The sequence below is a fragment of the Vicia villosa genome, linkage group LG2 (genome assembly GCF_029867415.1).
Source record: "Vicia villosa cultivar HV-30 ecotype Madison, WI linkage group LG2, Vvil1.0, whole genome shotgun sequence".
NCBI lineage: Eukaryota > Viridiplantae > Streptophyta > Magnoliopsida > Fabales > Fabaceae > Vicia > Vicia villosa.
Window position 1 is genome coordinate 11,222,427 of NC_081181.1, and position 11,769 is coordinate 11,234,195.

General features: G+C 30.5%; 2 protein-coding genes across 2 annotated transcripts; both read right to left on the minus strand.

The window, feature by feature from the left end:
- Positions 1–5,383: 5,383 nt before the first annotated feature.
- On the minus strand, positions 5,384–6,964 carry LOC131645866 (ubiquitin-conjugating enzyme E2 7-like). Its single transcript, XM_058916065.1, has 6 exons — positions 6,435–6,964; positions 6,207–6,309; positions 6,013–6,110; positions 5,823–5,923; positions 5,658–5,735; positions 5,384–5,566 (listed from the first exon to the last, which is right to left on the minus strand). Exons 1-6 carry the CDS (start codon positions 6,472–6,474, stop codon positions 5,492–5,494), a joined length of 495 nt encoding a protein of 164 aa, XP_058772048.1. The 5' UTR covers positions 6,475–6,964; the 3' UTR covers positions 5,384–5,491.
- A 1,122-nt stretch (positions 6,965–8,086) lies between these two features.
- LOC131648556 (uncharacterized) lies at positions 8,087–8,851 on the minus strand. The gene has a single exon (XM_058918307.1). It carries the CDS (start codon positions 8,849–8,851, stop codon positions 8,087–8,089), a length of 765 nt encoding a protein of 254 aa, XP_058774290.1.
- Between the last annotated feature and the right edge of the window lie 2,918 nt (positions 8,852–11,769).

An 11,769-nucleotide genomic window follows, 5' to 3' on the forward strand; every position in this document is an offset into this window, starting at 1 on the left:
CTAAACAAAATTATTTTTTCAAAAAATATCAAATATTTTTCTATATTTTTTTTTTAGAATTTCGTATTCAGAAGCCTTTCCATCCTCTCCCCTCCGAACTCGCAAACATAGCCTAAATTTCTTAATTGTTTGATTTTAGTCCCATAAGTTTTTATTGTTTGATTTTAACTCCTCAAATTTATCTTTTTTGTTTTGTATTTGATAGTCTCCAAGTTATATGTAGACTAAACTTCATTTATGTAGTATTAAAAAAAATCAAGTCAGCAACATAAAAAAAGAAGGTTGTTGTGATAAAAAACTTTGTCTATGCAAAAGAAAGTGTTTTTGTAATATTTTATTACTTTAAAAAAATTAGTAATAATTTTCATGAGGCGGTGACCCTTGTGTCACCCTTATTTGAGACTCTCAAGAATATATCACTATAGTATTTCCATTCTGATGAAGGCTTTTCTAATGGTCTTATGCAATTGCAAAGTGACAAAAATATCATCAATTTCATAGATCTTCATAGGTCTCGTGAGTTTGCTGTTTTATATGTGGAAATTATTGAACCATATAATTCTGATTCAAATTTTGTTGAGGATGATGTTTATGTAGATGTTGATGAGGATGTTAATAGTAATGGTAATGATCCATATTTCGTTGAGGACGATGTTTATGTAGATATTAATGCTGATAATGAAGTGACACAATTTGAAGATAGTAATTTTAATGAGAAGTGGGACTAGATATGTGTGCTCCAAGATGAAATTCAGAATCTAATTCAAGACAATCAAATACAACAAGTTTCTAATTACCTAGATAGAGTTCAAGAATTTGAAGATGAAGACGAGGTAATGAGAATGTCACATATCCCAAATTTAAAGAAGGAAATGAAAATGTCACATTTGAGTTAAGTTAAACTTTCGCTACAATTAAGCTTGTTAGAAGTGCTCTCAAGGATTATGACTTGTTTGCCAAGAAAAATATGTTTTTGAAAACAAATGAGAATCATAAAACTATTGTTAAGTGTATGGAAAGATGTCCATTTCATATGAGAGTGAGTAAATCTGAAAACAAGACTTATTACCAAATTGTTAGTATAGAGGCTACTCATACATGTCACCGGACTTCTATGAATAGACAATCAAAGACTAAATTGTTAGCAAAAACATTTGTTAGTCTTTTGAGGAACACATCAAATACGAAACTTAGGGCATTTCCAGATAAAGCTATAACTAGGCGGAAGAGTGATGCTCAGTAGACATCAGATATATAGAGCAAAAACAAGGGCATTAGAGATGATCGATGGAGAGCTTTAGGGAGACAAAAAAAGAAAGAAGAAATGCCAATGATGAGTCAAACGCAAAGGAGAACGAGGAAGAAAGACATAAATGCAGTGGACGCTGAAACATCAAAAAACAAATCTTAGCCATTATTTTTATTTTAAGACTTTTTTATTATTGATTTTGACCATAAAACATTAGTAGAATTGCTATTGTTATAACTTCTTAGACTTATTTATTGTTGTATTGGCCAAAGAGTATGTCATTAATGAACTATTTGTCTATCTCTTTTGTTTTGTCGTAGCATTTCAATTCAAGTCTATAAGATTTTTTTTAATCAAATATTATAAAGATCATTACTTGTTTATTATTTTTAAATCTTTTTAAGTAATCAAATATTATGAAAACACTTCCTTTTGCATTGACAAAGTTTTTTTTGTTGCCACATCAATCATTTTTATACCACATTAGCGTTGACTTAATTTTTTTTAATACCACATATGAGAAGTTTTGTCTACATGTCATTAAAGGACTATGAAATATAAAAGAGAATAAATATGAGGAGTTAAAATTTAACTATTAAAACTTGAGAGGGGCAAAATTAAACAATTAAAAATTTGGAGGCTAAAAAAGCATTAAAGCTTTGTCTTTTCAATCTATAAATTAAATAAATTATAATTTATATTTAGTTTTGGTCACTTTATTTTACATTTTAATATTTTTTAAATAGTTTTTTAATTTCTCAATTTAAATTTTTTACTTTTTTATTCTATTAATATTTGAGTAATTGGCACGATATGACTTTATCATGGCAATGACTATGATTTGTTTGGTAAAAATAGCGGTTGATAGATAAGCTAGTTGATAGCTTATAGTTTATAGCTAATGGCTGATAGCTTATATCTTATGGCAGATGATTTAGACTGATAGCTGATAAGCTAATTGAAGTGTTTGGTAAAATTAACAGTTCAAATAATTTATAAATGTAAAATAACATAAAAGATATTTAATATATAATAATTTATTTTAAATTAAAATAAATTATAAAAGATAAAAGTAGGTTTTTAGTAAAAATAATAAGGATAAAAAAGGAAGAAAAAATATAAGCTATAAGCTATAAGTTAAAACGCTATTTGAAATAACATATGAAAAATAAGCTATAAGCTAGCAAAATAAGTTATAAGCTCGAGATGAAAAGACCGTTATCAAACGGGTCTAAATTATCATATGAGCTTATAAATTATAAGCTATAAGCTCAAAATTGTGTCTTACCAAACAGAGACATAGCGTCACATATGAATAGGGCTGTTCAAAAGAACTGCTGAACCGAACCGAACTAAAGTTAAAATAACCAAACCATTAGTAATGGTTAGTGAACCAAAGTTATATTTTATTAATGGTTCAAGAACCGAACCGTTAAGCAATTAACCATTATCTAATTAACTCCGAACCAAACCGTTTGTTATATTAGTTTCTAAATTGAATTTCTTTTTCAAAAATAAAAAAATTTAAATTAAATAATTTGATTTAAAAAAAAAAATCATTTTTTTTCAAAATTAAAATAGTCGAGTTTTTACGAAAAATAAAAAAATCGATTTGATTGTATTTTTGGAAAAACTCGATTTTACTGTAATTTTGGAAAAACTCAATTTTACTGTATTTTCAAAAAACTCAATTTTACAGTAATTTTGGAAAAACTCGATTTTACAGTAATTTTGGAAAAACTCGATTTTACTGTATTTATGAAAAACTCGATTTTATTGTATTTTAAAAAAAACTCGATTTTACTATATTTTCAAAAACTCAGTTTTACTATATTTCATAAAACTCGATTTTACTGTATTTTTGGAAAAATACAGTAAAATCATTTTTCTAAAAACACAGTAAAATCGTGTTTTCTGAAAATATAGCAAAATCACGTTTTCTGAAAAATACAGTAAAATCGAGTTTTTTTGAAAATACAGTAAAGTTGGGTTTTGTTGAAAATACAACAAATTCGATTTAAAAAAAAACACAGTAAAATCGAGTTGTTTTGAAAATATAATAAAATTAGGTTTTTTGAAGATAAGGTAAAATCGAGTTTTTCCCAAAATACAGTAAAATCAAGTTTTTGAAAATACAGTAAAATCGAGTTTTCCAAAATACAGTAAAATCGGGTTTTTTAGAAATACAATAAAATCATTTTTTAAATACAGTAAAATTGAGAATTTTGAAATTACAGTAAAATTGATTTTTTTTAAAATTACTGTAAATCGAGTTTTTCCAAAAATACAGTAAAATCATGTTTTTTTGAAAATAAAGTAAAAATCTTTTTCAAATATAGTAAAATTGTTTTTCTAAATACAGTAAAATCAATTTTTTTGAAATTACTGTAAAATTGAGTTTTGTAAAAAATTACTATAAAATCGAGTTATTCAAAAAATACAGTTAAACCGCATTTTTGAAAATACAATAAAAACATTTTTCAAATGCAGTAAAATCGATTTCTAAAAACAGTAAAATCGAGTTTTTTGAAATTACTGTAAAATGAGTTTTTTTACAAAAATCACTATTAAATCGAGTTTTTCAAAAAATATAGTAAAGTTGTATTTTTGAAAATACAATAAAAACGTTTTTCAAATGCAGTAAAATCGATTTCTAAAATCGGTAAAATCGAGTTTTTTAAAATTACTGTAAAATGAGTTTTTTTTTTAAAATTACTATAAAATCGAGTTTTTCAAAAAATACAGTAAAATCCATTTTTTTGAATAACAATTTATTAAATAACCAAGAAATATGTCATTCACAAAATGAGGGAAAAAAACTTGATTTCTCCCAAAAATACAAAAGTTCGATTTTTTTCTAAAATAAAAAAGTCATTTTTTCGTAAATTTGAAAAGCCATTTCTTTTTTGAAAAAAAAAAACAATTTTTTGCGAAAAAAAAAAAAATCTTTTTTTTTTGGCTTAATTGCAACTTTAGTCCTCCTATTTTGTTTTTTCTTGATTTTGATCCCTCTATTTTAAAAACCACTACTTTAGTCCCTTTTTAAGTTTTTTTCTGCAATTATCGTCCCTCTATTTTGCTTTTTTCTGCAAAATTAGTCTCTATTGTTGTCCTTTTTTCAACATAAAACTCAAAAGGGGGACCAAAATCGTGCTTTTAAAAATAGGGGGACTAAAATCCAAAACATGATAACATAGGGAGACCAAAGTTGCAATTAAGCCTTTTTTTTTAAAACTAAATATAACAGTTTAGTTCTTTAACAAATGGTTTAGTTTGAAAAAATTTGTCTCCAAATAGTTTGGTATGGTTCGGAATAAAGAACCGTTATACTAAACCAAAACCTTTGATTCAGTTCGATTCTAAAAAATTCAAAACGATTCAGTTCGATTCTAAAAAATTCAAAACGATTCAGTTTCGTTAGGATGATCTTATATAATGGTTCATTATGGTTCGATTTAGTTTTCTTACATAACTGAACCATGAACCATAAACAGTGCTACATATGACAAACTTGTGTTACACCATATATTCATCAATTTATAATATCGTTTAATTTTAATTAATATACTAATATTTATCAAATAATTACTGCTAGGTGTCAATGACATTATAGTTATACGTTTTAAGGTCTTAAACTAACTTAAATGTTAAAGGCTTTAGCAAACACCACTTAAATGTTTAAGGGTTTAGAATAAGAAACATAAATTCTCGATGTGTTACTTTGCTTCAATCAAGTTGTCCGTAGTCTTAATGATATATTTGGATGTAACTTTTATACTAATGCTATATTATATGTTTTGAATACTAGGGTAAGTTGCACTCAATATTACCCCATCTTTTTGTGTAAATTTTGTTCAAAATGTAAATAAACTTTTACTAACTTTACCTTTTCTAGAACCATTATTGAAGACACACAAAGTCAAATACACAACCACCATTTGACCGAAACAGAAAACACAACTACAAAAAAAACATCCAACAACAAAAGCTGCAGGTCCATCCCAAAAAGCTATGACTCACTTTACTTAGAGTGTAAGATTTTTATATCTTCTTATCAACATAAATTTGAGTAACATGTTTAACAGAAGGCTCAAGAACATGATGACATGTAAAATTGAATACCATTAAACTAATCAACTAAATATTTAAACCATCAAACTTAAACAAGTTCAACAACATTTTGAAGTATATTACTACAACTGTAACAAATAGGAAATTCAAACAAACTCTTCATGTAATTCATTACATTTCTTGAGACTTTCTTACACAGCGAGTCACTTTCTTTCTGAATTCATCTCTCTTATCTCTCCATTCTATCTGCATCATGATCAACAACAACACAACAAGATCACAATTCACGACATGTCGAATATTAATTAAACATATTTGATATTAATTAACAACGTACCGCAGCGTCTACATTAGCAGGAGACTCCGTATTGGGGCTTGAAAGCATTGATATTATACTCCAAACTATACTTTCAACCTGCACATTATAAATGGATATTAGTACTCACATTGCTATATAGCTATAGAAGATGCAGCAGCAAATCGAAAGACACATAACATATACCGTATGAATAGGCAACCAGCGCTCGCCGGAATCTTCATAACCAACTGGATCATCACCAGGAGGGTGAAGAATTGAAATGCAGACAGTTCCATCAGAGTAAACTATAGTTATGTCAAGAAATAATTGAAATGAGATCAATGTTAACAAGTTAACAACATCAAATATTTTTCTATGCATGTAAAATAATCACCATTAGGATGCCAAATCTCTGAAGTAAACTTCATTTTTGGTGGATTCTGAGGATAATCAGGAGGAAAACTCATGATTGCATTGAAAAAACCTCCATCACTATAAACAACATTATCAAAATTTAATTACCATTAATTAATACCTTATTATGATTAACTATAAAGTAATTAAAGATTCATGTATTAAAGAACTTACTAGAGAGAATAAGGTGGACCAATGATGGTGACATTCCATTCAAACACATTGCTCTCATCAACCAAACCTGCTGAGAAGCCATCTAGAGGAGCTTTACACAGATCTGTGATGAATATCAATATAATCATGAAGTTGTTAATCCAAGAACACAAACCCTAGAAAATGGATTTGATGAAAATCAATGAAATAATGTGAAAAGATTGTTATGGTTTGGGTTTTGGTGTTAACCTTTGAGTTGCTTTTGGAGGAGAAGGCTTGCTTGTGACATTGTTAATTAGGGAGGGAAAGAGATTAGAAAGATTGAGTGTAGAAGATGATAAAGAATAGGAAGTGTGAGACAATTTATATGCAATGCATAGACTTAAGTTATGTTAGTTAGATTTATTAAGTAGTTACACATGTTAACTAATTCAGTTATTTTTCAGTTGGAGTTAGTTATGTTAGTTGAACCAACTGCATACAGTTTGCTTAGTTCAAGAGAGGCAAGGTTCACCTAATGCATGATTGATGTATTTTAATAATTTAATTAAATATAACATTAATTTTAAACTCTATTGAGTTCCTTTTATTATTCTATGGTTAAATTGCATTTTAATAATTGAAGATTCTAATGACTTTATTTGTGTTTTGTCATTTAATTGACTTTTTATGAAATATAGACTTATTTTACTAAAGAAAAAAGTGAGTTTCTGTTAGGTGCTACATCTATTTGTTATATCTTATAATTTAGTTTGAGACATGATAGCTATAGTGGAAAAAAGTGAGTAGTAATTATCGGAATTGGTCATAACCTTTCAGGCTTGTTTGTCAAGCATTGCCTTTAAGCACATTTCAACATTGAGTTGTAGTTCAAATTATTGATTCTCTTCAGGATGTCAATAATGTACTTCCTTTAAAGAACTGCCATTCTTTTTATGGTTTCACCAAATTCAAAACCAAGTTAATACCTAATTTCTCCTAGACTTTTCACCTCAAACTCAGTGTTTGTCTATACTTTGAGGTTCACAATCTTAGCATGATTATTACTCCCACTTATGAGTATATCAACCATATACATGCACATCTTGCTGATATTTCCTTTAATCAAGCCTTTCGCATAGATTCCATGTTCTAATATGCATTTGAAATAGCCAATGTCTTGGAGGAACTCATTAATTATTTTGTTTTAGGCTTTTGGAACTTGTTTCAGGCTGTAAAGAGTCTTATTAAGCTTCAAAACATTGTCTTATTCACCGCTCACATGGAATACCTACGACTGTTTATTTCAAAAGTCCTCCTCAAGGCGACCATATTAAGAAATGAAGACTTGACATAAAATTAACAAGTTAATTTCCATTTGCTTGAAGTTAGCCATAGCTGCTACTAATGTCACAATTTCAATTCTTGCCACTAGTGCAAAAAAATTTCTATGTAACCAAGCCCAGGATTTTGAAGGAATATTAAGTCTTGTCTTATGCTTTGCAATGGAACCATTTACTAGGTACACCACCTTGCAAACCCACTTGACCATAATTGACTTCTTATTTGGTGACAATGAGAGTAGATTCCAAGTTTGATTCGTTAAAATAGCTTGAATCTCTTCCTCCATAGTCTTCCTACATATCTTTTCCTTAGCTACTTTTACATATCTGAGTAATGTTCTATTATGAGATAGAGGACCTCTCATTATAGTCTTGTGATGTGCATTAAAGACTTCCTTTCTACCACAGGTAAGGTGCATTGTGAATCCTTTTTCTAATAATTGACCAATGCCAAAGAAATTACTCTTTATTTTTTTTCATAAGAAACTCTTGTATTAAAGAGAGTACAAAGGGTACTCAACCTTTACAAGAGGAACCATGAAAATCCTGAGAAAGAAACAAAAACCAGCCAACTACAAATCACTTACATAAGGATGGGTTTTTAAACCACTCATAAAAGTTACATCTAATCCTATCTTTGGCTTCTATACCAAGCCACCACCAAGAGTACCAAACAATTGAAAAAAATAATTCATCACAATCCAGAACCGCGTTATTGAAGATGATATTATTTCTAGTCTTCCAAATACACCACCAAATTGTCATCCATATAGCTGCAGCCCTTTTGCAATGGTATTTTCCTGCCAGGACAGCAATTCCCACTCTTAGTTGTTCACAACAATCTGCAGCCCCGTACGAGTCAAAGTCCAGCCAACGCATGATTTTATCCCACATTACACGCAGCTCAGAGCAGAAGTTGAAGATATGATCTGGTTCTTCAACATACAAACCACAGAATACACACATGGCCTCATGATTATTTGCAATAATTCCACGGCGAATCAACTGATTCCTCGTTGGCAACCTGTCAAGAATAACTCTCCAGCAGAATATTTTGAGCTTAGAAGGTACCTGAGCTGCCCATATGTACTCCAGCCCCTGCCTTCTGCCACTGTCCAGCTCCCCTTCTTGTTGCTGTTGAAGCAGTAGTTGGTAACCCGACCTGACCGTGTAGCATTTTGATACATCAAACGGCCAAACAACATCATCATCACCATTAGTAGTTAATTGCACATCCACAAGCATTGTGTTTAACTCTGTCATCTCCACTGAAGCTTGCCGTCCTAACACCTCATGCACCCTAACCACATTCCAGCACCACACGCCATCTGTCCAAGAAACCATCTCCTGTACAGTTGCGTTTTTAAAACCAGTTTCCAAGTACAAACCTGGAAATAAGTCAGCTAAATACGTTCTCCCGAATCAGTGTGAGTTCCAGAAACGCGCAATATTGCCCTTTCCTATTTTAACAGCAACATTATGAATTAAGCCCCTCGAGTTTCCACATAATTCCACTAAATCCCTCCACCATAACGAATCTCTTTGGTCAGATACTTCCCCAACATAATTCATCAGTCTAGCTCTCAAGTCCCCATAGCGCACCCTCATCACATCTTTCCAAATAGCTCCCTCCTCCACAAGGAATCTCCAAATCCACTTAGCTAGTAAAGCTATGTTAAATCTACCAATATCCTTAACACCAAGCCCCCCTTTCTTCTTTGGCTTACATACAGTTTCCCATTTCACCCAATTCACACCCCTCTTTTCCACAACCCCTTGCCACAAGAATTTTATGTTTCACACATAAAGCACAGCAATATAGAGTGCTATAGGATCTTGCTTGCCTTTAGTTTTCAAAATATGGTCAAAACGATTCAGGAAAGATGAGTTTTTTTATTTATATTTGACACACCGGCCTTATACATAAAATAATACTACAATACATGTATCATAGATTTTTTATTTATTAATTACAAAAATAAAACTTGTTGTATACGTTAGTTCTGACTTTGGAGGCTGCTAATGTAATGTGTGTAGATTAGTTTTTTTAATTATATTATACTTAAGACTTTCAACAACATAGTTTACTATAATGAGCTTTTTTTAATGATCCTTATTCTAAGTTACCAGTTAAAGGTCGCAGGTCATTTTTATTATTTGTTTATTTATATTTGATTTGTTTGCACATTCTCTTGATTTGTTTAATACTTATGTGAGGTATACTATGTGCCCAACACCACCTAGTATTTTGTTTTGCAACTTTTTCAAGTATTACATGAATGTTGACTTCAATTTTTCTTTATAGATTTAACTTCATTTGTATATGTCGATTGAGAAATGGTAGCAATTATTATTATTTTTTTAAATGATATACTTTCCTTGTCCTACTTCTAAAAAATTTTATTGTTAGATTTATTGAATAACTAAAGTATCGTGTTTACATTGGATTAAATATGCTAGGGATCTTTATAAATACGCGACCATGTAATTTTAGTCATTCTAAAATGTTTTTTTAATAAATGGTCTTCACAATTTTTTTCGTCCCCAACATTAGTCTCTCCCGTTAGTTTCCACTAAGGGAGGGCTGACGTGACACGCCTAAAACTTGGCAAAAATCTGAAAACATTTGAAATTGCGGGGGTTTTAAACCTCCTCTAAACTAACCCAAGGAAAAAAACAAAAATCTTGATTCTCAACTTTTATTTTGACAATAATTTCATACATATTTTTCTATAATTCTACAGTTTTACTACTATTAACCTCAATTCTCCAACTTTCAAAGGAGACCATTCTTTCAGACTCACTCTCTCAGAACTCTGCTTCTCCCTTCTAGCTTGGTCACCGGAGTGAGGCTGCCGTAAATCTCCTCCGGCGAAGCTCCTCCATCAAAACATGACCCAAGAGGCAAGAACATCACCCACACCCTCTTATCAGCGCGAATCACTACTACGTAAAAGGGCTTTAAAAGCGCTTTTTTGGGCTACTAAAGCGCTTTAAAGCACTGTCAAAGCCTGCGCTGCCGTAGGTAACGAAAACGCTTTTGAAAGCGCTCTGGTAGCCCCCCTATAAGAGCGCTTTTTCCAGAAAAGCGCTCTGGTAGCCCCCCTATAAGAGCGCTTTTTCCAGAAAAAGCGCTCTGGTAGCCCCCCTATAAGAGCGCTTTTTCTGGAAAAAGCGCTCTGGTAGCCCCCCTATAGGAGCGCTTTTCCAAAAGCGCTTTCGTAGGTTGCGTTTTTTTTTTATATTTTTTTTAATCCTAGGCAGCGCTTTTAGTAATAAAGCGCTTTAGTAGGTGGCCCTTTAAGAGCGTTTTTTAAAAGCGCTGTCGTTGCTAAATGAGGTATTTTAAAGTGCAACCTGTAATTTCAGCCTCCTAGTTCGACCTGTAATATTTTCGACCTGTAATATATTTTCAACCTGTAATATATTTTCGACGATATATTTTCAACCATAGGTAGGACAATATATATATATATATATATATATATATATATATATACTAATATAATACCATTATAATATCCAAAATTATATATATACATCATTATAGTTCCTGTCAAACAAACTAAATCATGTAAAGTATGGATACAGAAAGTTTCACATGTTACTAACTCATGTCAAACAAACTAAATCAGTAACATCAACAATATTATACTTCAAATATTGGCAACAGTATGAACAAAGTTAGTAACCATCCTAGAGTACTATAATATTATACTCAAATCGACACAAATCCTACATGAATAGCTGATGAATATAAAATTGACACAAATCCTCTTTGATTTCTTCCAACTTAAGTCTCGTGTAAGAAGCAGCATAGAAGTCGTCAAAGTACTACAGAACAAAAACATAATATGAGTGATTTAGTTAAATGTAATAAATTTTAAGAAGTTATCTAATTAAGTTATAAATCCATACCGTGATTGGAATCTCTAATTGATTCGTTTGAATGATTTCTTTCATAAACCTCAAAACATAGTATCCACAATCTGAACTGTTTTGCTGTATCGGACACTACATAGAAAAACAAATAAGATTTTATAGTTGTCTTGTTTTATCAAGTAGCATAAATATTATAAGCAAAATTGTGAAAATTAATGTACCTGCACTTTGATCCAAGTAATGTTGTTTGATTTAGTCCGGGATACCTGTGCGTCTCGTTGACTTCGGAACACTTGTATTGGTCTAACAAAAATATAAAAGCATATATTTAGATCAATCTCACAAATAATTAAATATATAAATATACACGAATATTTAGA